Below are 27,593 nucleotides of genomic sequence, written 5' to 3' on the forward strand. Positions count from 1 at the left end.
TTCAGTTTTGACCGAAAAATTTATCCATAGTTTCATACTGCCAATCGGTTTCTTTGATGTAGTTTAATTCTTTACGAAGGTTTTGCAATCGTTTGACATGGTTTTCTAGTTGAAGATTGTTTTCGCACATTTCCGCATAGAGGTAGAATTTAACACGCACGATACCCTGTTTGTTTGATGTAGGTTGTTGGTCGACGTTTGGCTAATAGTTGAGAAAAAGAAAGAAATAGGTAAGTTTGAGTTTTATATTGTCTCCTATAATATCACGTATGAAGAAGAAATAATGGAAGCCCGATAATACGGTAGGTTTATTTCAATACAATAGAATGAATTATGAAATATTTAGTATAGGATTTAGGGGGGGTCAACTTGATATTAATCTGGGAATTTTAATAATGGATACTAATTACAAAAGCCTGCCAACGTGACTATCAGTACCTATATATTTTTGGGTAAATAGTTGAACTGAACTTTGTTAAAATAAACCTTTATTTTTTCGACTACAGGTCACAAAAGGAATTATACCCATTCCAGAAACCATTACCATTTACTCCCATTATGTTTATACATATGCTTCGGGGTATAACATGAATGAATGCATTTAGTAATGAGACTGTTTGCCGAAAGTTGGTTCGATGGAACAGTAAAATATACTGTTATGCAGTATGAAATTAACATGTTGCATAGATGATTGGTAGGTAGATGAAAAAAAATCAATGATTTGTTTTTTAAACGATATGTGGCTTTCAAGTACCTAAAACAATTCATTGTCAATAATACTGGCAATTGTTCCCAGAATTCCTCCCTACGACCATTCTGTCAAAATAGAAGAGGCAAAGCAAAGTAGCAGTTAGTTAGCATTTGTTCAACTACCAACAAAACAGTGGAACAGCTACTTACATTTGGATTAGCTGAAAATCTCTAAACTTGGATTAGATATACAATATAACAATAAAGTATGAAATTGGCAGAATCTTCTGAATCGTTTGGCAGAAATCAATGGGACCTTGTGGTTATTTGGTAATATCTATATGCAAATAAAACTAAATTACCGCCAGCTTATGCTGCAGGATAACATTTTCATTTTTTATCGCCACCAGCAAGTCACCGTTCCGCCTCAAAGCGCTAACCTCTTGCTTCAACTCTTTGACGTAGTCGACGGTACCTTTAAGGATCGTCCCCTTGTTCACTCTACCATCCTTTCCACTAATGTCACTGCTGGATCCTTCCATGTTACGTGGCAGCAAGGTGCCAAGTTCTTTGATTTTATCATTTATGTTGAAACGACGTCGGCGCTCAACTTAGAAAAAAAAATATGGCATTAGGAATCATTATTACTGCTGTTGTGGTAGAAACTAGGCAGTGGCGTTGTGGTACTAATCAAGAGACATTAAGCGAATTTGTGCAATATCCTATACGTTTTTGCACATCGAAATAAACTATGCTAACATAATCTTACAAGCTAATCTTACCACCGGTATGTTAAATATTGAAATGGACCGATCTTACCAGTAGAGCAGCCTTCACCTCAAGTAGAAATCACGCCAGGTCTCCCTCGCGAATAGAATAAAATCTTGACAAACATAAGTAAACATGAACATAGATTAAATCAATCAGACAAATTTTTGTTATTGATTCAATGCTAGTAATATAGTCGGTCGTATGGGAGGAATTCTTCAAGAAAATGCTAGTTATGTAACTTTAACAAAAATTAACTACTTTTGTCGTCATTATTAAACACAGCAGATATAGCTTACCAGCGATTCATTTGGGGTTAGTTCACTGCCAGACATAATTCCTCGTGGGAAGCCAAATAGCTGCAACCTGCTCCCGAAAACACTGCAACTGATTATGCAGAAATGGGCACGTAAAGCGTAAAATTCATCAAACCAAGCACAAGAAAGATTCGCAACGTAATTAACAAGTTAAATCCATATTTTAAAAATATGCAATATTAGCATTTACGCCCGTAGACAGCAACGGCAAAGGAAAGCGAAATGAATGCGTACTGGCAGAGATGCCAGATGTTTTGAGAAATATTTATCGTAATCCAAAAATCGGAATTCGCGTTGACGAACGTAAGCTGCTGCCACCTCCAAAAGTTTACTGTAGGGGTGAAGCGGAATACCGGAATAGGGATTTCTTAAAGAGCGCAAGAGATCGAAACATTTTGGCAGATTTTCACCTATACGTACATACGGGCATTTCTTATGAGTGTGCAAGAGATCGTTTAATGCCGTCAACGCGAATATTGCTCGAAACCAAGCCGAAGCTTTCGAGCAAGTTTTCGAAGCGAAAGTAGATTACACTCTAAATACTACAAAACTATACGAAAATATGAAAATAAGGACACGTTTAAATATTACGTAACGCCAAAAATGCCTTTTTTACGAGCCCCCCATCCCCTTGTAACAATTGTTCCTTACACCCCACCCATACCCGTAACACGAAACTTTTACAGCTGTATATGTATGCTCTATCGCTTTGCCGATGATTGCTCAAAGCCCCCTCCCCCCAGAAGATGCGTAACCATTTGTAACAGAAATTAAACATTCAACAATATAGCAATTTAACGAGTCCTACGCAAATTCGTTTTTAATAATAATTATCCTGTACTTACTAAATACACTGAAACTATGCTTGTCAAGCAAGGAGGGGTGCAGTGGGGAGGCAATAACGAAAACCTGATGGTTCCAAATGCTAAATTGCAAACATGTGTTTTAAACGCAGAAAATAACCTTTGCTTGCATTTACTGCGGATACTGGCAGCTCTTCATCTGTCCAACTGAATATTTACTTTTACTCTAGAGTTAATTGGATTCCGCCCCGCTTACGAAAAAGTCGGATGACTGGCAGAAATCGAACAGAATCAATATGGCACCGGCTGAATTTGACATTCAGAACCGCCCAGGTAACCAATAAGCATTAAAATAAGCAGTAAATCAGTCGTTTATTAGCATCCCTGGCGTTTTATACTGCATGTTGTTGTTTATCAGCTTTTTGACTGCATAACTGTTGCAAATTGGCATCCACAATTCTATTTAAATTCTTCTTGTTGGTAACTAGCTGCAAATAAGCATTGTCAGCACTATAAGAGGGCTAGCAGTAAAGTAGCCGCATATTTTGCCAAAATAGCATTTAAGTAGCATTTAAGGCAACTTAAATGCTTATTGGCTTGCTTTTAAATTGCATTGGAAATGCTTATTGGTTACCTGGGCGGTTCATCTTCTTCGTTTTTCGCTCTATTTTCTTTATGTCATAACAAGTGACAAAAGATGACACGCGCTGCTCGTTGCAGTTTCCGATTCTAGGTAAGAAAATTACAAATTTATATTTGCAAAGCTTCAATTTTCGTTCGTTTAGCTTGTGTGGCTACAAATCAAACAAATCAAACAATCTGCATCTATAACTAATCATAAAAATGTTTGTTTTGTTTAGTGTGCTACATTTATAATCAGACCTTTTTTCAGAAAATTGTTTCCTGTACCGGTGTTCTTTTGTGCGCCATTTATGTGCTTTATGTGTGTGTGCTTATTGCGATTATTATCTAAAATTTTTCTTTCGTAGGTTTAGTTGTGCGCCTAACAGTTGCGCGCAGCTCTGTTCTGGTTGCTCGCAGTCAAAGTATCTCTTTTACACTCACACGAAATTTCGTAAGAAACTGTCAACGCAAGAGTGATGAGAAAAGCAACAATATTTCTCTCTCGCTCATCAGCTGAATGCTAGGGTAGCTTGCTTCGTGTTTGCCCGTTCAAACATGCACAATTTTTTTACAAACGCAATCAGCATTTAAATTTTATCATTTTCGGTTAACGTAAAACATTGTGACTGTGTTGTTTGTAAGTCTGTACGTAATAGAACAAAACGAATGTTATCTAAGCAAAGAATAAGAGCATAAACATAGAAAACTTACTCGTGCTTACACTGTCAATAATACATGATTTACCTTTGCGCACAACTATATAAAGCTGAAAAACGAAAGATTTTCTCGGGAAGCACAATATAATACAGCAAAGTTTCGTTAATTGGTGGTTCGTTAATTGGGCGGTTCGTTAATTGGGTGTTCGCTAATTGGGCTATGTGACAACTTGAATGTCAAAATTGTATGCAATTTTCGAGTTTAGAAATTTCTAACAACTGTCAGTCGGCCCAATTAGCGAATCAGCTGGAGTGCAGTCGTGGCCCAATTAACGAATTCAAGCTGTAATGTAAATAAAAAGCTAGAAAAATAAATATAAATTTGGTTTAACGTAATTTGTATGATGACATTCTATCTTTAATAATGAAAAATAATAAAAAAAGGAAAATCAGCCGAACCGGTTCCTGCACCGGTTCTGTTCGATATGACTGGCAGAAATCGAACAGAACTCGGGCAGAAAAATCAAAACAAAACCGTTAGGCGAAATTTCTGCCCGAAACGGTTGTTGCATTTCTGCTAGTTTTCACGGGTGACGGCGGCCAGAAATCCGGCAGAATGTCTGGCAGAAAAAGTTTTTCGTCGCCAGATTTTTGTTCGATTTTTTCCGGACGCGCCTAAGCGGGGCTCAGTTAATACTAGCAAAAAGATAACACGTAAGTTATTCATTTTTAAGTTTTAACCTAAAAGAACAATCGTTTGTTTACAGACTATAAATTTTAAATACGTTAAGTTATTCCCCAATCTGGTACGTCAAAAAAGTGGTCAGTGTAATGCATTTGATAGATACAACAAAAACAGACGGCGGAGCACAAAATCTGACCTTTGCGATAAATTCTGATTGCAGTTCTTTTTCGGACGGGATCAACTTTGATGTTAAGCTTCGTTAAGTACCTTTATCAATATTACTTTGTGCTGGAGTTACATAGCAGCGATGGCAGCGACATCAAGATTTAGTTTACCACTTACTGCTCGAGGGGTGCTCTATTGAAGAATTACTCGTAGATTACATAAAAACCTTTTACACACTTTTTGTCGATTACATGGTAGTCTGTTCTCTGTGATTCAAGTTTACTTAACAAACCATATTGCAAAAATCCGTTCTGCTGATGAAATTTTCTCCTCGACAAACGATATGTATATCAATCGCATTACTTTTAAATACACAACAGTACCAATACAATCTGGCACTACTTCAACCAAGTGTTCGATCAAATCTAGTGCTAGCATTTTTAACGTTGGGTCGAATTTCATTTTGTCAGCCGGGTTCAAGTCTAACGGATTCATCTTGTGTATAGCTTTATCTCCATGCTCAATAATCTGCTTTATACATTCAACTGAAACATCGCATTTTCCTGAAAGTTTGCAAAATATTAAAAAAAAGCAGTGTACGGTTACATTGCTCCAATTTTTACCTATAGCCATGTACTTTTTAGGATTTAGCAAAGCATGCCGAAACTTGTTTACGAGATGTACAGTCAAATTTCGTTAATTGCACTAAGGTTATCGCCGATTTTGAGAAGAACTTTACTAAATCGCGTTGATCTGATAAAGCCAATAGCTAAAATAAACAACTCTTGAACTGTTACCTATAACAACACAGACCAATTGATAAAAGTTTTTGTAAAAATCGGCGATAACCTTAGTGCAATTAACGAAATTTGACCACAGAGAACAGATTAACAGGCTCGAAGGAAGTAATCGATTTTTTGTGTGTAAAATCTGTCGGTAGCGCCCTCCAGAAATAGTTTGCCAAACGCTTAAAAATATATCCATGTACCTTTATTAATATTTCTTTGTGCTGGAGGTACATACCAGCGATGGCAGCGACATCAAGATTTAGTTTGCCAGTTACTGCTCGAGGGGTGCTCTATTGAAGGATTACTCGTAGATTACAGAAAAACCTTTTACACACTTTTTGTCAATTATCTGGTAGTCTGTTCTCTGTGATTTGACTGTATCGTATCTTGAATGCAAACAACGTCATCATTTATATTCGCTATAAAGTAACATCCATATAACATGCTTGCAGCCGGGTGAGGAAGATGACCCAAGCAACTAAAAGTTCGGATTTCACTTAAGGAATGAACTCGGAAGTTCATATTTGGTTCAAATTTAGTTCCGCAGGACTTTCTTGCTGAAACAACATGATTCTACATTTCCAAACCGAACTTGATTCCTAATAGAGTACCGTTAGTATTTGTAAGTATAATCTATATATATATAGAATGCCAGTGTCGCTAGTGTTTCATGGATATTTTGGTGACAAACATGTTACTGGTTCGTGTCTTGGATACGGGAACTACATTGTCAAATTGGCCAATAGAAAATTTTCCTGCCGACGAAATACCCCAAAATGACCAAATCGGGTGATTTACGGAAAAGCAGAAGGATTTTTTATTGGGTTCCCTTTTTAGTTTGACAATCAGATTCCCGTTTCGAATCGATCACTCACACATATGCGCATACAATGTAAATACGTAATTTTCAAGTGTGTGATGTTTACCACGAGCACTGCAGCGACACTGGCATTCTATATATATTGATTCTACTTATTTGTATCAACTTGAAAGTTCATCATGCAACTTGACCCAGATAACACAAAATCGTAATAGAAAGTTCACATTAAATCGTTTTCATGTCAATTTGACATTGGAATTGTATAATGATTAGAGTATGTCAAATCGAAGTGAACAATAAGTTGTTTTGCAGTCGTGCGTGTCTTCATATACAATTCATGACTGTGAATTATAAAGCAGTATAGACGATTGCAATATTTGATTATATCTTAATCATATATTCAGGAGTATTTAGTTGCGTGTTATAAAAACTACGCAAAATAGAATTACAAATAATTGTCAACATTTTCGCACGTATATCGCCTCCACTTTGGTACATATATGTTCTTATATGGCGTGAAATATAACTTTTTCGTTCAGATATGATTTCGTATATCTCAGTTGCAATCGAGATATACAAACCAAATGGTTTACTGGGGAGGGTTCAGCATGCGACTTGAAAGTTCAATATGCGACTTGAAAGTTTACTATGCGATTTGAAAGTTTGAAATTGAAGCGAAACTTCGACGCAGACACCGAAAAGGCGGAAAAGTGGAAAATTACTTTTTAATTTTGAGATTATCGAAGTTTTTTTTCGAGCTGAACAGCGTTCTATGCAGCGACCTAAGCAAACTTTTTGTGAACTTTCTAGTTCTCTTTAAAGTTGCTTAGCATTCCTATACTTGAAACTTGAAAGTAGGGTTAGTTGCTTAAAAATTAAGCTGAATAGAATTCTATTCATGATAATTTGGATAGCTGATTAAGCTAAAAAATCCACTTTTATCGGAACTTTTGGTTGCTTGGGGAGTTCGTTCTTTCATGGCATGCAAAAGACGCGGATCTCCATCGGATGCATGACATACAACTTTTACTCCAGCTTTTTCCAGTTTAGCTTCTACATGTTCCCACCGCTGTTTAACTTGAAGATGTGTAAATTTGTTGTTACTGCACATGTATAACAAACAGAAAGGAGATGCGCCAACCAGGGATGGCACCTCCTCAGAAGAAAAAAAGAGAAGAGAAAAATTCAAACTGTGCTCAGTCTTCAACGCGATTTATTCTGCTCCGTTTCATTTTAACTGTGCTCTTTCTTGCTGAACGCAGTTGTATGAGCAACCGCACACTGTGCTACTCATTGAGGAGAATGTTAATACACTTTGAATACGTTGATGCGATGCGCTGACGTATGACAACTACGGGTAGTTTTAACACAGAGAACAGACTACCAGGTAATTGACAAAAAGTGTGTAAAAGGTTTTTATGTAATCTACGAGTAATCCTTCAATAGACAACCCCTCGAGCAGTAAGTGGCAAACTAATTGTTGATGTCGCTGCCGTCGCTGCTATGTAACTCCAGCACAAAGAAATATTGATAAAGGTACATGGATATTTTTTGATGCGTTTGGCAAACTATTTCTGGAGGGCGCTACCGACAGATTTTACACACAAAAAATCGATTACTTCCTTCGAGCCTGCCCAGGTAACCAATAAGCATTTCCAATGCAATTTAAAAGCAAGTCAATAAGTATTTAAGTTGCCTTAAATGCTACTTAAATGCTATTTTGGCAAAATATGCGGCTACTTTACTGGTAGCCCTCTTATAGTGCTGACATTGCTTATTTCTAGCTAGTTACCAACAAGAAGAATTTAAATAGAATTGTGGATGACAATTTACAACAGTTATGCAGTCAAAAAGCTGATAACCAACAACCTGCAGTATAAAACGCCAGGGATGCTAATAAATGGCTGATTTACTGCTTATTTTAATGCTTATTGGTTACCTGGGTGTTAATCTGTTTTCTGTGGTTTTAACATGCGTTGAGAAAAAACGACGATTGACAGTAGCGGTCATTGCCATCAGAAAAATATTAATCTATTAATGCAGTTGAATCATGATTCTTACATTTAGTATATTCAGTTGAGTTTGGCTGCCCGTGAACGCAACTGCCTCATATGGTTAGGCATGTCACAACGGCAACAGTGCGAAAAATGTTATTTAGATATGGCAACATTTGAATTCCCATACATTTGCTTCTTGACGCGCACCAACAGGAAAGTCCCATTATAAACAAAGGCAATTCTCCGCTAAGATTCAAAATTTAACGACTTTTGATTGTCTTGACGCCTCTGAGTCTATAGTTGCTGTACGCGCACCGGTTGTTTTGTTTTCACGTTTACTGCTGTAGCTACCGAGAGGACCGGGTGCAAAACCGAAACTTGCTCATTTAAAGAGCGCATTAAGAAGTTTTTCTGCCCGTCAGTTTTTCTCATTATGTTTAGTCTGTTTCTCATTGTGTGGATTTATTTCTCATTTCTGAAAGCAGTTCTGCTCATTGTGTTGAACAAAAAAAGTTGCTCTTTTTGCACAATGAGTGAGGAAATAACAAGCCTGGCGCCAACGGCCATCGGGGTGGCCGTAACAACATATAAATATTCGCCAACCGTATACTTTTTCAGATCATTGATCATTTTTTCCGCTGAAGAAGCTTTGAAAATGTCAAGCAGTGGTATCCCTTTACTGTCGAAAGGTGCAACAAGGCCTCGAATAGAATCAGTTCGAGGGGAATACTCTGGATTGGGAGAAAGGGAAGTGCCGTCCTCGCTTAATGCAACCACTTTTGGGAAATTGTTAGCAGTCAAATATTTAACTAATGAATCAACCATTAGAATGCCTTCTCTCGTAATATAAGCACAGAAAACAGATTAACAGGCTCGAAGGAAGTAATTGATTTTTTGTGTGTAAAATCTGTCGGTAGCGCCCTCCAGAAATAGTTTGCCAAACGCATCAAAAAATATCCATGTACCTTTATCAATATTTCTTTGTGCTGGAGTTACATAGCAGCGACGGCAGCGACATCAACAATTAGTTGGCCACTTACTGCTCGAGGGGTTGTCTATTGAAGGATTACTCGTCGATTACATAAAAACCTTTTACACACTTTTTGTCAATTACCTGATGGTAGTCTGTTCTCTGTGATATAAGTATGTCAGGATATATGACGTTGGACGCTTGTGAGACAGGGAAGATGCATATTGGCCCTTTTGAACTTGTAAGCGCTTATTCCCGACGTTAACAATATATAAGCTGCAACATCGAGTTCATATTCCGAATAGCGTACCCCATAAGTTCTTTGAAGCTGAATTGGGTTGTTTAACGGTATATAAATTTTCATGGCATATGATGCAGATTGGCATAAAAAATAATAAAACATAAATAATTTTGTTTTTGTTATTGTATAAACGTCAAAAAAAATTTTTTTTTAATGTTTGATATGTCAGATCAATATTTAAGACTACATGCCAACGAAAAACCATTCGCGACATTCGTTGCTTGATTGCCTGATAGTTTGTGACAACCTTACATTCAACATCAACTATAATCCGCCGCGTTTGCGAAAGCTTTTGACATTTTTTGTTGTCACTATGATGAAATAATGTCTCTGTTGAAATCATCTTACGTGTCTTATGCATGTTTCTTAACGTAACTCACGAACGTCTCTTTATAAACGCAAGTGTCTTTTAATCAAAATTTAAAATAATATTTTTTATGATGTCGAAACCGTAGGCAATTTAAATGCAAAAATAAATTTTGTTATATGTTGCTGGGAGTGTTCTTCTTGAATAAATGTGTCTAAATGAGCCATTTATCATGCATTAAACAACCCAATTCGTTTGTCTATATTTATTTGAACATTGAGTAAAGCTGAATTTTTACTGTAACAAAAAGAAACAAATTTATTCAAATATGGTTTTTTCAAGCTTTTCTCTATTTTAAATATGTCAATGACAGATCTTGACCTGCTACCCAGTAAACCATTTGGTTTGTATATCTCGATTGCAACTGAGGTATGTATACGAAATCATATCTGAACGAAAAAGTTATATTTCACGCCATATAAGAGCATATATGTACCAAAGTGGAGGCGATATACGTGCGAAAATTTTGACAACTATTTGTAATTCTATTTTGCGCAGTTTTTATAACACGTAACTAAATACTCCTGAATATATGATATAGATATAATCAAATATTGCAATTGTCTATCCTGCTTTATAATTCACAGTCATGAATTGTATATGAAGACACGCGCGATTGCAAAACAACTTATTGTTCACTTCGATTTGACATACTCTAATCATTATACAATTCCAATGTGAAATTGACATGAAAACTTGCATGAAAACGATTTAATGTGAACTTTCTATTACAATTTTGTGTTATCTGGGTATTGAATTCGTTTCTCTTACATGGATTCCTTGGTGACGCACTCGGAAGAATTTTCCAAGTTCCTCATCAATTCTTTCTTCTTCCATCGATTCCACCTCTTGGTCTGATTGTTCTTCTCTGACATCGCTGGAAATATTCGACATCTCATTCTCAGCCAAACTCGAGCTCAATGGATCCCAAGGGGTGGAATGTAAATCGTTAAATGAGGCAGTATTAGCAAAATCGTTTTCTGTTGTTAATGTAACGTTGAGATCTCTGAAGCGTGCTGCATCAGGAATCTGATTTCTGATCTGAACACCTGATGTCACTATTGGAACATTTGTTCCACGTCGTTTATGCGATGAACATGCTGGCATATGAAAATGCATTGTGTTGCTGTGCCTGGTTAAGCTATAGATGTGCCAGTTGTTTCTTTCGTCCATGGAAAATGGCAGCTTCGATCTTTTTCCTGTCTTTTGACAAATAGGACACAGAACCTCTGCTCGAACTTTTCCACTGTCATTAGCAAATATTGTCCGTTTCTTTGGTAACAAAACGCGCTGCTCACCTTTTTGATAGCTTGAAATCGTCGCAGAGAGAATTTGCTTGGCTGTATGTAAGTTATAAGTATATATTATGCTTGTCTAGCACGTAAGCTATTGATTTACTTGACAAAATAAACGATATTTGCCCCCGCGACGATTCTGGCGACGGTTTCGCCCGCGACGGTTATAATTCATCGCGTACGAAAGGGTGGGAAATTGATAATACTTTGATTTCAATAGTTTTAAACTGCTCCAGCAATTCATCGTAGCTTGTATCCGTTATACCCCTGGTTGAAGATATTGAGAATGTATGATGTAAACGAATATCATTTCGAATATTATATTGCGGCGGTTATGAAAAATCCGCATGCTTACTTACTTACTTAATCAGCTCCAGGCCGTGGTTTCCTCTGCTGTACGAAGAAGTCGTCTCCATTCTACTCGGTCCATGACCGCAATTCGCCAGCCACGTAGTCTACGTAGGGTCCGCAGGTCGCCTTCCACTTGATCGATCCATCTTGCTCGCTGCGCGCCCCGCCGTCTCGTTCCAGTCGGATCGTTATTGAGAACTTTTTTAACCGGGCAGTCGTCCGACATCCTCACGACATGTCCAGCCCATCGCAGGCGACCGATTTTTGCGGTGGCAGCGATGGGTGGTTCCCTAAGCAGCTGATGCAATTCATGGTTCATTCGCCTCCTCCACGTTCCGTCTTCCATCTGCACTCCGCCGTAGATGGTGCGCAACACCTTCCGGTCGAAAACACTAAGGGCGCGAGCATAGTCCATGTCTCATGGCCGTAAAGGACTACCGGTCTAATCAGCGTCTTGTAGATTGTTAACTTCGTGCGGTGGCGAATTTTGTTCGATCGCAGCGTCCTACGGAGTCCAAAGTAGGCACGATTTCCTGCCATAATGCGTCTTTGTATTTCTCTGCTGGTGACGTTGTCTGCGGTAACCAGTGAGCCCAGATACACGAACTCTTCTACCACCTCGATTTCATCACCGTCTAAATGAATCCGGGGAGGGAGGTCAGCATTCACTTCTTTAGAACCTCTTCCTTTCATGTATTTTGTTTTCGATACATTAATGACAAGTCCTATCCGTTTGGCTTCAGCTTTCAGTCCGATGTACGTTTCCGCCATCCTCTCAAAGGTACGTGTAATGATGTCAACGTCGTCAGCGAAACCAAGAAGCTGGACGGACTTCGTGAATATCGTGCCACTCGTGTCTATACCCGCTCTTCTTATCACACCCTCCAAAGCGATGTTTAACAGCAAACATGAAAGCCCATCACCTTGCCGTAACCCTCTTGGAGATCCAAAGGGACTCGAGACTGCCCCTGATACTCGAACAACACACATTACTCGATCCATCGTCGCCTTGACCAACCGCGTTAGTTTATCCGGAAATCCGTAGTAGTGCATAATCTGCCATAGCTGATCTCGATCGATCGTGTCGTACGCCGATTTGAAGTCGATGAATAAATGATGCGTGGGCACGTTGTATTCGCGACATTTCTGCAACACTTGCCGAAGTGCGAAAATCTGGTCCGTGGTGGCACGGGCACCCATGAATCCCGCTTGATATTGCCCCACGAACTCCTTTGCAAATGGTGATAGTCGACGACATAAAAGTTGGGAGAGTACCTTGTAGGCGGCGTTCAACAGTGTGATTGCGCGGTAGTTGCAACAATCCAACTTTCGCCCTTTTTGTAGATCGGACACACGATGCCTTCCGTCCACTCCTCCGGTAGTAGCTCATCCTCCCAAATCTTGACAATGACCCAGTGCAGCGCTCTAGCCAGTGCGTCACCACCGTATTTCAGCAGCTCGCCGGGTAGCTGATCAGCCCCAGCCGCTTTATTGTTCTTCAGCCGACCGATCTCTTCTGCTACCTCCTGGAGGTCAGGGGCTGGTATTCTGTCGTCTTCTGCACGTGCTCCAAGATCTATTGCCATATCGTCACCTCCATGTTCAGCTACATCGCTGTTAAGGTGCTCGTCATAATACTGCTTCCACCTCTCGATCACCTCACCTTCGTTCGTGAGAAGATTACCGTCTGAGTCTCGACACATATCGGCCTGCGGCACATGGCCTTTGCGCGAGCGGTTTAACTTCTCGTAGAACCTCCGTTTATCGTTAGCACGGTACAGTTCTTCCATCGCCTTGCGATCCCGATCTTCCTGTTGGCGCTTTTTCCTCCGGAAGACCGAGTTTTGCCTGTTCCGTGCTTGTTTATATCGATCCACATTCGCCCTCGTACGGTGTTGCAGCATCCTCGCACGTGCTGCATTCTTCTCCTGCACTAATTGCTCGCATTCGCCGTCGAACCAATCGTTTCTTCGGTTCGGATTCATTGTACCTAGTGCCGCTAGTGCAGTGCTACCGATGGCGGTCTTAATGCCTTTCCAACCATCTTCAAGAGTTGCTGCGCCAAGTTGCTCTTCCGTTGGTAGCGCTGCTTCCAAATGCCGCGCGTATTCCTGGGCAACTCCGGTGACTCGTAGCTGCTCGATGTTGGGTCGCGGCGTACGACTTCGACGCGTGTTATGCACCGTCGAGAGTTTTGAGCGCATGCAAACTGCAACTAGGAAATGATCCGAATCTATATTCGCACTGCGGTAGGTGCGAACGTTTATAACATCAGAGAAGAATTTACCGTCGATTAGAATATGGTCAATTTGGTTTTCTATTCGTTGGTCTGGTGATCTCCAGGTGGCCTTGTGGATATCTTTGCGGGGGAAGAACCCAAGTAACACACTTGGTTTTAAATAAGAATTGACAACGGATTTAAAACAAATCGAATTGCTAACCTTTCGTTTCCACATACTTAATTACGACCGGATTAACACTGAAACAGCGCAAGAAACGAGCTAAAATATAACATGTTTGTGAAATATTTCAAAGTGACGCTTATGCGTTGCATGGTTTTTGTACTACCAACTGAAAAGCTTAATCGCGCTGTTGACAGGAATTTTTTTTCTGATATTTCCCTGAAGTTATATTTACATTTACAAGCAAATAATGACAGACAATTTTCGCAAGATAAAATGGCTAAAATTATATTTCGGTAATTCATCAATCACTCAAAGCAACATTGTAGCCTTCAAATAACCCAAACTAAAGTGCAATTTTAAATTTATCGTGAACTTTGCCATTCTACTTCCGAAAAATTGATGCGCTCAAGATTTACTTTTATAAGCAAAAGTTGAGTGGAATCGAAATAAATATCATTTTTTGACAATCTCACAAAACATGCTAATCTCTTTGAAAACCGGTGGGATATTTTATATTAATTATGTTATATGTCCCTTGTATATATAAAATCATTCTACGACAGAAAAATAATGATCTATTACATTATATTTTGGCGCAGTCATCGGCCATGTTTATACAAGATTGCGTTCAAATGAGCACACCGATAACCGAAAAATTCGAAACCAATAAAAAGCTTTACTGTATGCATTTTGTTTCGCGTTAACTTACAACTGATTCACAGTTAATTTTTATTTGTGAAAGAACTTAAATTGCGCTAAAAAATACCCAGAATACTCATAAATTGGAGCATTTAAGCTCAATAAAATATTGCAATGTTGCGAAAATGTGTCAAAGTTATGGATCTGTGCTGTACTCATTGTCATCGCTTCGCCGCTGTTCAATGCCGGCAATCCGCCACTACGAAGTTGCTGATATTGGTTTGATTTTTGTGTGAGAAAAAAGAGAAGGAAGTATTTTTGCTTTTGTTTTCACGTAAGTTTTGACAATTCGGCATGGGATTTCGTGTGAGTGCGAACAGGCTTAGAAATCTCTTTTACTTTCGTAGTCGCGAATACTCAGTTCTAAATGTTCAATAAAAACTTAGCTTTACAACCGAAATGCAACTTTAACCTGTCATTCTGGCTGAAAACATCGGCGTTAGAAATAAAACATTTTTATAACATCTTGTTTTCCATGAAACTTATTTATAATTTAAATGCAACTGTTTTCTGAATATTTTTCTAATAAACATGTTGCAAGTGTTACTTGGGAAGGTACTTCGGACTACCATTCCGCGGGAGGCTGCAAAATTTACGCATCGTTGGCCGTTGTCGTTCGTTGCGGCATGCAGGCTGTTTGGCCCGATTACCGGTCTATATATAGCTTCGCGTCCTACCTGCGCGTTCATGTCACCGATGACGATTTTCACGTCCCGTCGCGGACAGCCATCATACACCTGCTCCAGCTGCGCATAGAACGCCTCCTTCTCATCATCGGGTCTCCCTTCGTGTGGGCAATGCACATTGATGATACTGTAATTGAAGAAACGGCCCTTAATCCTCAACTTGCACATCCTTGCGTTGATCGGTTGCCAACCAATCACACGCTGGCGCATCTTTCCCAGTACTATAAAGCCGGTTCCCAGCTCGTTGGTGGTGCCACAGCTCTGGTAGAAAGTAGCCGCTCGATGCCCGCTTTTCCATACCTTCTGTCCTGTCCAGCAAAGTTCCTGCAGTACTACGACTTCGAAGTTTCGGGGATGTAATTCATCATATATTATCCTATTGCAACCCGGGAAGCCGAGCGATTTGCAATTCCATGTCCCGAGTTTCCAATCGTAGTCCTTATTTCGTCGCGTGGGTCGACGCCGATTGTTCCGATCCCTATTTTCTTCTTCGTTGTTGGTAACTTTTAGTTTTCCAGGGCGGCTTGTTGGGCCTGCCCCTAACCCCCTGTCTCGCCGGAGGACCATCGTGCACAGCACTGTTTAGAGTCCCTGCTGGCATAAGGACGAGTATAATAATTAGCCGCCCCTAACATGGAGAACAGACGCTGTTTGAGCCGCACCTCCTTGGTGGACAGACGCTCGTGTTTGACGAAGTATTTCCTCTACCGCCATGCTATGGTTACCGCGCCAGTATTCGCGTCGCACCTCCTCACTTCGCTATTGTCAGATTGACAACATTGCCCAGGCTACGCCGCATTTGGTATCATATGACTCGTGGAGGCGTGAGGCGGGAGCTTGTGAGGACCAGAGCTGTGTTTGACGCTCCTTCCAGGTAGTCAACTCACCATTTGAAGCCCAAAAAATCCGCATGCTGCGGCGGTGATAACGCGCTCAGGAGATAACCGCGAGATAAACGCAATATTAGGTTTTATGGTTTGCACACAGAAAACAGATTAACAGGCTCGAAGGAAGTAATCGATTTTTTGTGTGTAAAATCTGTCGGTAGCGCCCTCCAGAAATAGTTTGCCAAACGCATCAAAAAATATCCATGTACCTTTATCAATATTTCTTTGTGCTGGAGTTACATATATTGCTGTTGCAGTTGAAAACCGTAATAATCGACTCGCGACATTCGCTTTTATTCTTGTCCTGTGTGTCGCAACTACGTCGCACGTGGTGCGCTGTGATCGCACATTAATGCGCTATACAGCGCACCACGTGCGACGTAGTTGCGACACACAGAACAAGAATGAAACCGAATGTCGCGAGTCGATTATTACAGTTTTCAACTGCAACAGCAATAGCAGCGACGGCAGCGACATCAACAATTAGTTGGCCACTTACTGCTCGAGGGGTTGTCTATTGAAGGATTACTCGTAGATTACATAAAAACCTTTTACACACTTTTTGTCAATTACCTGGTAGTCTGTTCTCTGTGGTTTGCAGTTCTACAAAATAACAGTTTTGTAGCAAGGTTTTGATGAAAAACTATTGATTTAGTAAATATTCATGTATTAAATTGCAGAAATCTGCTCTGCGGTGATCTTTTGATGGTTTGGTTCAACAGTCAAGATAACCGCGATGTGAGGATTTTTCTTGCAATCTGCAATATTGTGCTTTGCAAGAAATCTTTTCATTCTCGGAAAGTTCATAGTAAGCTGTCAAAATAATTCTGTATTGAGCGAAGCTGACGAATTTTCGTTAATTGAATATCGATATTTTTCACATATCGATAGGTATACTCAGCTGAGAGCATAATCAGCAAAAATGCTCGCATCACGTGACGATCTGCATTTTACATTTGTTTTATAACACTCCGTTTGACTTGTTTAATAGGCGTTTTTGACAAGCTATCGCCCGCTTAGAGGCGCTGTATAAAAAAAGTGATGAAAAGTTAAATCGCTGTCAAACTCCATACATTTTTGAAAAAAACTGAAATAAAATGCAGTTTTTGATTAACCCTTTCAATTGTCAGGATTTTAGATAGCAAAATATTGGAAGAAATTTGTTTATCTACGTTAAGGTAAGTGAAAATATTCGAATTAATTAACTTTATGGCAGAAAAATGTTAATGTTTGATTTTGTACCGCATGAAACAAAAGTACATAGAGTCAGCTGTAAAGTTTACATATCCTGGATAGAGAATCACCAATTATTTTCAGTCTTCAGCGTTTTCCAATGTGTTTTCAAATGCTAACGGATTAATTTTCTTGATTAGCATCATCTGCGTCAAGAACCAAAGATATAACCTATCAGTTCGTAACCATAAATACACTTGCGAAGCTCTAATAATCTCCCGAAGCAGGAACAATATATATCAAATGAAAGGTAATGCTTTTTCTTACCTTTATTATCCATTTTCATCATTCCCACTGTTGGTAATTCAATAAAATATTACATTTAAAGTCGAGTTCCATATAGGTGCCAGCAAGCGTTTTGGGAATTGCACTTTTTTTGTAGTTCCAATAATCACAACCAGGTAGCGAACGGTTGCTCTTAGTTTTGCTCGAATTCGCCTATAACGTGTTAACATTTACAAAGCTGTTATATGCATGCCGCAATTAACTATTTCGAAAAAAAACTATCGAGATTTCATCCACGAATATCGGTACCAGTTATATCGATACATTATCGCCCAATGCTGACCTCGCCAAATATTGAAGGATGTGCTTTTGTCCAGAGCTGCCATACAAATAGATTAATTTCTATTGTTTAGATATTGCAACCCCATTCCGTACTTCTTAAATTTTGTTACTATATTTACACATATTTTTATACTTATGATATTCAATGAATTTATATAATACATATTTTTGAATGTAAGATGCTAAAAGACATTTTTTTATGTAGTTTTAGTTGCTAAAGCATCAGTAACAATTGCACATATAAACCAAAAAATATTTGGCCACCTTTCCTTGTTCTCATTGCGGTGATTGACGATGCGGGCTACCGCCGCAACAGGATGAAAATTTATGTAAATAACCGCAATACTTGCTGCGAAGAGAAGTGTAGCCACAGAGAACAGACTACCAGGTAATTGACAAAAAGTGTGTAAAAGGTTGTTGCGGCAGAAAGCCGCATTGTAATCCATCGCAGTTAGCGTCTATTGTCCAGCCGAAGCTAGTCACAAAACGCTATTGTCCGTTCAACTGAACGTGATGCACAAAGGCTTATTCTGACCATGTAATAAATCTACCGCAAGTGTATAAAAGGCGAATAATAAATAGCAATCAATACAGTGCACTAGCAACCACCGCTGTTGGCGGATGGTTGCCGTAAGATAAATCTAGCGTTTTATTTTAGTGTGAAGACGTCCAGTCCCGTTGGTAATCGGCCCCCTAACGACGATCCGGAACAAAGGTTTTTATGTAATCTACGAGTAATCCTTCAATAGACAACCCCTCGAGCAGTAAGTGGCAAACTAATTGTTGATGTCGCTGCCGTCGCTGCTATGTAACTCCAGCACAAAGAAATATTGATAAAGGTATTGTCATTTGCAAGGAAAATTGTACCATCCAAAGTGCGATATCGCTCATAAAAGTGCTATTTTGCATTAAATCGTTTCTGTATCTTTGGCGCACTTATTGCTTGGAAGATCGGAACGAAAAAGTGCGCTGAAGATACCGACACGATTTAATGCAAAATAGCACTTTTATGAGCGATATCGCACTTCAGATGGTACAATTTTCCTTGCAATTGACAATACATGGATATTTTTTGATGCGTTTGGCAAACTATTTCTGGAGGGCGCTACCGACAGATTTTACACACAAAAAATCGATTACTTCCTTCGAGCCTGTTAATCTGTTTTCTGTGGTGTAGCATTATTTTTTCACACAGTGCGCGGGAGTGCTCTTCAGCATCTTCGTCGTACATCTCGATACTTATCCAGCTTTTTACGAGCCATAATGGCGGACGTGTTCGTAATATTTGAACAGCATTTTTGACATTTCCCTAATACATCGCACGTTTTCTTTCCGCGTGTTCACGGTAAAACTAAAGGAATGTATGGAAAGAAAACGTGCGATATATTAGGGAAATGTCAAAAATGCTGTTCAAATATTACGAACGCGTCCGCCATTATGGCTCGTAAAAAGCTGGATAGATTGTTGTTTCAGCTTGTTGTTGAGGAAGTAGGTACTTGATGCCTTTCCTCTTCATCACCTCGGCTAAGTCGAGGAGACACACCTCTCCTCTAAGGAAACGGAAATTTTCTGGATTTCCAGCATAAGTCTGCCCATAAATTTCATGTAGGGGAGTTCCGCCAGCTGCAGCAGCACTATGCAAGCTCTCCGCCATGATCCGCATGTCTTCCTCTATGATTTGAATTCCCTCGATGGTTAAATGAGATAGTGACTAGCTGCATAGGTTTTGCTTTTTAAGTACATTTAGAATGTTGATGTTTATGGTTCTATACTCCGCCTCCAGTTTGTTCCAAAAGTAAACTCACAGAGAACAGACTACCAGGTAATTGACAAAAAGTGTGTAAAAGGTTTTTACACAGAGAAAGATTAACAGGCTCAAAGGAAGTAATCGATTTTTTGTGTGTAAAATCTGTCGGTAGCGCCCTCCAGAAATAGTTTGCCAAACGCATCAAAAAATATCCATGTACCTTTATCAATATTTCTTTGTGCAGGAGTTACATAGCAGCGATGGCAGCGACATCAAGATTTAGTTTGCCACTTACTGCTCGAGGGGTGCTCTATTGAAGGATTACTCGTAGATTACATAAAAACCTTTTACACACTTTTTGTCAATTACCTGGTAGTCTCAAGGGGTTTCCAACAGCAATGATTACTACGCACCTTTCATAAAAGTTAGTTTTGATTACTTTACAGATTACCTCTGATTACCAGTAATCAATCTTTTGTGATTACTATAAATTAATCATGATTACCAATGATTACTTAAGATTATCATTGATTACTATCTGATTACCATTGATTACTTAATTAATTCGTAAATGATTACAAAAGTAATCTCTGATTACTACGCACTTATACCTCTTACTGGAAACCCCTTGGGTAGTCTGTTCTCTGTGGTTTTTATGTAATCTACGAGTAATCCTTCAATAGAGCACCCCTCGAGCAGTAAGTGGCAAACTAAATCTTGATGTCGCTGCCATCGCTGCTATGTAACTACAGCACAAAGAAATATTGATAAAGGTACATGGATGTTTTTTGATGCGTTTGGCAAACTATTTCTGGAGGGCGCTACCGACAGATTTTACACACAAAAAATCGATTACAGCCTGAATTCGTTAATTGGGACCCGACTGCACTCTAGCTGATTCGCTAATCGGGCCGACTGACAGTTGTTAGAAATTTCTAAACTCGAAAATTCCATACAATTTTGACATTCAAGTTGTCACATACAATTAGCGAACACCCAATTAACGAACCGCCCAATTAACGAACCACCAATTAACGAAACTTTGCTGTACTTCCTTCGAGCCTGTTAATCTGTTCTCTGATATTCGCCACTCTTCACGCAAGTTAGCTCTTCAGCTGCAGTGGGGCCCACGACTCCTGAGCCCGCCTGATGTTAGCTCTCGTCAACGCAAAGCAAATGAGATAGAGGTGCCAGTTAGCTGTGTCTACCACAGTGTTCTCAGCGACTCACCCTTGGTTCCTTGCCACATTACGACATTTCAACGGGAATCAAATTCTAGATAGAATTAACAAAAGGGCGAATGTCGCAAATGTAAACAAAACGAGTGAGAGTTACTTTTTGCTGGACCAGCATAGGAAAATCAACCCTTACTCAAATGTGTGAAAGTAATTTCTGATTACTGACTGGAAACCCCTTGAATGCCAGCACTTTCTTTCGCTAATGGGCTGCGTCTGCGTGTTCCACTTTAGCGAGAGCTCTCAGAGCGAGAGCCGCGAGAGATTTCGAACATTTCGCGCAGTTCGCACATACGAATAAATACCGTAAAGAACTGTCAAAACATGACAGCAAAAATATATTTTTCCTTGTTGTTCTAATACAAAACGATTGTACAAAAAGATGCAGTAACAACTTGGAGAGCGCCTTCGAAAGAGAGTTGATACTTTGCATAGTTTGCGTGTTTCTGTCGGTTTTACGCGGGCTCATGTATTTTCGCGGTATTTTTCCTGTCGAATGGGAAAATTTGTCCGCCCGCCAACGGTGCGCCATTTCATATCTTGATCTTGGCTTGAGAAGTTTCGACTGTGCCTTGCCTGTTTTTGGGTATTAACTTCTGGACCTCAACAAGTATTAAAAATAGTAGTTTAATTTTCGAGTAACTTTATTAAGAAAAAGTCCAATCATGTCGTGGGTAAACGAAAATCTAGTTGAAAAGGAAAATATTTCTGAAAACATGGAAAAAATTACTATTAAGGTAAGTGAGGTACATATTTCACGTGATGTTTAACATTCATTTGTATTAGAAACAATAGAACGTTTAATTTTAAGCACAAAAATGAAATTTTAAATGACGGCGATTGATAATAGTGCATATTAATTCTTGACTATGATATATTGCTTAAAAGCGGAAATACTTCGTTTCATCAGAAACAGGGTTCGTTTACCACTAAATGACCGTTTTCCTTATTTTGGGCTGTTAATGGGGTCTCGCGTGCGATTTAGGTAATTTATTTTTATGAATATATGACGTTTACGCTGAATATATAGCTTTAAGAATTAAACATAACATAGTTCAAGTAATATTTTCTGCATTCGCGTAACGGGATCCATTATTCGCCACGCCATTATTCTACCTATATAAAATCCGAGTCAAATGATAATGCATTTTTAATGAGTTCCTGAGAATTAATTATTCTATGTTATATTGCGAAGTTTCCACTTATTTGGAGTCCCACGTGAAAATTATTAGCGTGGGTATTTTCTGCGTTTACCACACATGTTATTTAGCAATTTGAACGTTGAACCATCAGTTTCTCGTTATCTATTGCCTTCCCATTGCACCCCTCTTTGCTTACATAGAGCAAGCATAGTTTCAGTGTATTTAGTAAGCACAGGATAATTATTAAAAGACGAATTTGCGTATAGGACTCGTAAAATTGCTGCAGGGTAGAATACAGGTATGCAACACAAATTGTGTGCAGCAGGTAGAGCATATCGTATCAGTTAAGAATAATTTCTTATTTTTAAAAATAACCATGTTTTACTGTACTAATATTAACAGTATCAGTGCTACCGTGTTCTATTTTAGTCCTGATTTACCATTTGCAATAGGCAGATAAACGCAAAGCTAATGAAGCCCATGCGACTCCTACATTTGGCTGTCCGAACTAGGAAAATGATGATCAGTTACAAATTTTCGCTGGACGGATATACAAATCAAAACATTTTTTATTAAAATCTCAGTAAAATGAATATTGTGAACATTAAATTTTCTGCAGCGGGCTAGAAATCTTATTTACTAGCTAGCGCACTGGTGGTTGCAAATGAAATGTGTACTTAGAACAAGTAAATTGATATCCGGATTTAGTTTAGGTGTGTATGGTTATGTTTATAGGTGCGGGACCGAAAAATTTAGATCCAGATATATTCATGAAAGTGTTCTACTTAATTGTTTAAGGTAAATTTAAAGGTTTTAAGCAAAATTATAACAATATTTCATCCAAGGCATGCTGAATCAATGTCCTTATTGTTTAGCATTTATTATGTAATAAAATTTTAATAGTTTTAAACAAAATGCAGGCAAATGAAAAGTATAGTAAGTATATATGTTATTTTCTAACCCAACCATAACATTTGATTGATTCCAATGTGCGTATTTTTAGAAAAACTTCAAATTCGCTTCTGATGATTTTAGTTTTCTATGTGTTTTGACAGCTTGAAATAAAAATATCATCATTTTTACCGCGACACCAACTACTTGTCGAATGAAGCTTTTGTTCACCTATAAGGAACAGATGTCGAGCAAGATACCAAATCAAGAAAATACACGATCGTATTGTGACTATTGTGATGAGCTTACAGTCTTTTCGACCATGCAGGCTATGCTGGATGATTGTATGAGTGAAATTCCTATATGTGTATTCCCCATGTTCATTCAATTTCTCGTGAACTTGCGCCTTTGCGCAGGCGCGAATGTGGGATGACCAATGGGGCAAGTGCATACTTTGAAGTGCAATTAAATATTTTCTGGAAATTGTATCGAATAATTGTCGGTAATAATCAATTAATTGAAACATTTGACATAATTTACGATCAAATATGTCTTGTCCAATAATTAAGTAATTCTACTACAATGTTAGCAGTACGTCGCATAAGTCGAAGTACGAGTTTAATTTTAGTTGATTTTCAGTTTCTCTATCATGCTATATTACATCTACTGCTTCACTACAATACAATACAATAAAAACGCAATCAGCTGTTTTGCTACCTATAACATGACTGTTCATGACTGGCAAACAGATTGGTAGAGCAGCAAGTTTTATCTTGCTCTCGAGCTCTCGATTCTTCACACAGTTGTTTGACATTAAATGGAATAAATATTGTGCAAGTGTATATGAAACGCTACGTTAAATTTTGCATATTTGGGTTTGTAAAACAACCTTTACATTTATGGATTTCGTTTCAGAATGTCCGCAAAGTTTTAACCGAGAACGGCACCAATGTACTCCAAACAATGGAGTCTCAGAATAAAACGGATTCTTCCGACGTTAAGGATCATACCACGATAGAAACAGCAGAAAGTATAGAACAGAGTTCGTTTGATCCCTCCATTGAACCACTACTTCGGGAGAATCCACGACGGTTTGTGATATTCCCGATTCAATATCATGATATCTGGAAGATGTATAAAAAGGTAAAATAATACATTTTGATTTATTACTGTTGTAATACTTAAGAAAATTTCGAACCATCAGGCTGAAGCATCTTTCTGGACAGTCGAGGAAGTTGATCTGTCCAAAGACATGAAAGATTGGGACACACTGAAAGCTAGCGAAAAACATTTCATCTCGCACGTGCTAGCTTTTTTTGCTGCTTCCGATGGTATTGTCAATGAGAATTTGGTAGAGCGGTTCAGCCAAGAGGTGCAGGTTACCGAGGCACGTTGTTTCTACGGGTTCCAGATTGCTATGGAGAATGTACACAGTGAAATGTACTCATTATTGATTGATACCTACATCCGGGATCCTAAAGAACGGTAAGAAATACAGCTATAATTATTGACCTGATATTGATTGATACTCATATAGTGTACCTGTATAATAGTACTAGTAACCTAAACAAAGGTTGTTGGTCTTCATTGGAAATTGATTGTACACTGCTTTGATTTGTTTCCTCTTTCTGTCTATTCCCATTAACAGAGACTATCTCTTCAATGCAATCGAAACCCTGCCATGTGTGAAGCGAAAAGCTGACTGGGCACTCAATTGGATTTCTAGCAAACATGCCAACTTCGGCGAACGGATAGTTGCTTTTGCGGCTGTCGAGGGCATATTCTTCAGTGGAAGTTTTGCTTCTATCTTCTGGTTGAAAAAGCGTGGTCTTATGCCCGGTTTAACTTTTTCCAACGAATTGATTTCCAGAGACGAGGGATTACACACTGACTTCGCTTGTCTGATGTTCAAATATCTTGTACAAAAGCCGTCTCAGGAGCGTGTAATCGAAATTATTCGAGAGGCAGTTGTAATTGAGCAAGAGTTTTTGACGAAAGCATTGCCGGTTGATTTGCTTGGCATGAACTGTGATTTAATGTCGCAATATATAGAGTTTGTTGCTGACCGGCTATTGCTGGAATTGGGAATCGAGAAGGTAAGAGCTAAGTGGTTGCATGATAGAAATATGTACATTTTATTATTCTTTATTTTCAGATTTACAATACTAAGAACCCGTTTAGTTTTATGGAGTTTATCTCGTTAGAGGGCAAGACTAACTTTTTCGAAAAGAAAGTTGGAGAGTACCAAAAGTGGGGTGTGATGGCTAATCGTCTTGACAATGTGTTCACGCTGGATGCAGAGTTCTAAGCCTAACACAAGTAGCTCTTAGTACCTATTTCTTTTTTTGTGTGTGTGTTTTGGTTGGATAGGATCATGGCTGGTCCATTTCGCCAAGCTCTTAGTATTAATAACGGTCAATCGTATTTGATCTGCAAATCCAATAGCGTTCTTTGACGTTGTGGTGCTCCCACATTAATTTATGTAAGTCTTTAATTGAAAAAAAAAGAAGAAAATGACTAAAAGACCCATTAAGGGAATCACTTATATTTGTATAGACGATAGACTATATTTTTTAAAATAGAGATCAATATGTTTTTAAAATTATTCAAGCCACTTGTTTACAAAAATAAGCGATATAACGACTACTGGGCTATCTTGAACGTCACGAAACGTTCACGTTCACAACTGTAAAGTGACTGAACAAATATAAATCATTGCCCGAATAATGAAAAATACATGTTTTGAACGAAAACCATTCTTATTCAATATTGTTTCCTTCGACACCAACGCACTTGATGCAACTTCAACGTGGTTCGCAGCTTCTACCACAATCAGACGTATATGTTGGCGGAGCCCGAATTCACCAACATGCTCTATTCTGGATGGAGGATGGGAGCCAACACATCATTTTCTTGTTTTGGCTGGCATACATTGACATTCGTCATGGGCCCTATTCTGTAAGTCAGGTCGAGTGTCACTTTGCTCGACTAGTCGACTTTTGGTATTATGTAAGTCACAGGCGACCCGATTTTGTCGAGTAACTCGACTGAGTCCACCGCCAAAAAGCTAGTGACTAAACGGTTAGCAAGTGATGCCTGAGCTAGCTTTGTTTTGGTCGTGCATTGAGCCGCTATGCTGCCCGTTCTTCTTGCACTCGACACTCGACAGTGACTGAGTCGAGCCGAGTTGCTCGACGTGACTTACAGAATAGAGCCCATAATGACATTTTTACGTATGGCAAACGTCCGTATAGCTACCGTATTTATGGTTCTCGTCCGTCACTACGATGACTTGGCTTGATTTTTGACAGTTTGGTTTCATTTTTGAAATAGCCAATGAGGATTCGTTGTGCCTTAAGTCACTATACTACTCTAGTGCGACCGATACTCGAAACCAATGGTGACATTGCGATTCTCGTTTCGAGTGATTTTGGTTCGTTTCGCCCATTCGTTTAACGTGGTCGAAACGAACAAAAATCAGTCGAAACGAGAATCGCAATGTGACCCCAGTTCAGCTGTTTGGTATCCGTACCAGAGCACCTGGATTGTTTGTATAGAATTTGTGCAACGAAAATTTGTTGGTTTTGCTCTGGAAATGCCTACCTTGGCGTTATACCTTGCAGTTGGAGCTAACAACTTATAGTGATCGCTATCAACTTCTGGGCATGCAAACACTTGAACAAAGAAGATATCCAAGTTGTGTTGGCTAACTGTGCCCGGTTAGTTTCGAGGTACGATGCTGCTCTAACAACAACAAGCCAGTCTTTGTATGTTCAAATCTCGGCTAGGTGGTGCTGCTAGATAGAGTCAGTAAGATTGTTGCATTAGCCCCGTAATTATCCTGTTCTCTAATAGCCGGCTGTGTCTGTCTGTCGATAAAAAAAGGTCAAGTATTAAAAAGACGTTTATGCCCGAAGCGCATTGCTTTGCTTTGCTGTGTTCATCGTGAAAGTATTAATTAGCGAAATCGACTTTCCGAAAGTATTGCAGTGTCTGCGTATATACACTCAAGTCTCTTTTTACACGTTTTTTTTTACGATTTTGGAATTAACACGTCTTTTTTTACAACAATTTTTGAATTAACACGGTTTTTTTACAACAATTTTCGATTTAACACGGTTTTTTTACAACAATTTTTGAATTAACGCGGTTTTTTTAAACGGTTTTTTTACACGGCACGTATCCCCCGTGTAAAAAAAGACTTGAGTGTACGCTCCTGTTAGATCACTCAAACCTCGAATTTTCCTCGCATATTGCAACGCAATGTAACTATGACCCGATTTGCTTCATGTCATCCAATCTCAACTCTGTAGCGGATCTGTTTGATTTTAATCTCGCGGTTTACATCGTTGTCACATGTCACAAGCGTCCCAAGATATATGAATTGCTTACACCCTCATTCTATTCCTACAAATGTCAATTACATTCGACTTATTTCGAACGAGTTGTTCCGCTCATTTGATTTTGCTGACGGAATGGAGAATACCATTTACTTTCGTTTGGC

General features: G+C 39.0%; 2 protein-coding genes and 1 pseudogene across 6 annotated transcripts; 1 reads left to right on the plus strand and 2 right to left on the minus strand.

The window, feature by feature from the left end:
* Window position 1: 1 nt before the first annotated feature.
* On the minus strand, window positions 2–1,946 carry LOC128734497 (uncharacterized). 3 transcript variants are annotated; one of them, XR_008411980.1, is made up of 4 exons: window positions 1,758–1,946; window positions 1,510–1,573; window positions 755–1,300; window positions 93–202 (listed from the first exon to the last, which is right to left on the minus strand). XR_008411980.1 is itself a non-coding variant. In XM_053828727.1 (2 exons), exons 1-2 carry the CDS (start codon window positions 1,791–1,793, stop codon window positions 2–4), a joined length of 237 nt encoding a protein of 78 aa, XP_053684702.1. In that variant the 5' UTR covers window positions 1,794–1,946. The 3 variants fall into 3 exon arrangements, 1 of the variants encoding a protein (XP_053684702.1); XR_008411979.1 differs by having other exon boundaries at window positions 755–1,573; XM_053828727.1 differs by lacking the exons at window positions 755–1,300; window positions 1,510–1,573 and having other exon boundaries at window positions 2–202.
* A 3,041-nt stretch (window positions 1,947–4,987) lies between these two features.
* LOC128736116 (uncharacterized) lies at window positions 4,988–10,845 on the minus strand (annotated as a pseudogene).
* Window positions 10,846–21,663: 10,818 nt separating this feature from the next.
* LOC128734851 (ribonucleoside-diphosphate reductase subunit M2) lies at window positions 21,664–25,832 on the plus strand. Of its 3 annotated transcripts, none has more exons than XM_053829227.1 (5): window positions 21,664–21,793; window positions 24,005–24,232; window positions 24,294–24,574; window positions 24,738–25,185; window positions 25,245–25,832. In XM_053829227.1, exons 1-5 carry the CDS (start codon window positions 21,722–21,724, stop codon window positions 25,395–25,397), a joined length of 1,182 nt encoding a protein of 393 aa, XP_053685202.1. In that variant the 5' UTR covers window positions 21,664–21,721; the 3' UTR covers window positions 25,398–25,832. The 3 variants fall into 3 exon arrangements, with proteins under 3 accessions (XP_053685202.1, XP_053685203.1, XP_053685204.1); XM_053829228.1 differs by lacking the exon at window positions 21,664–21,793 and adding an exon at window positions 23,829–23,944; XM_053829229.1 differs by lacking the exon at window positions 21,664–21,793 and adding an exon at window positions 23,888–23,928.
* Window positions 25,833–27,593: the final 1,761 nt, after the last annotated feature.

The sequence above is a fragment of the Sabethes cyaneus genome, chromosome 2, assembly GCF_943734655.1.
Source record: "Sabethes cyaneus chromosome 2, idSabCyanKW18_F2, whole genome shotgun sequence".
In the NCBI taxonomy this organism is placed as follows: domain Eukaryota; kingdom Metazoa; phylum Arthropoda; class Insecta; order Diptera; family Culicidae; genus Sabethes; species Sabethes cyaneus.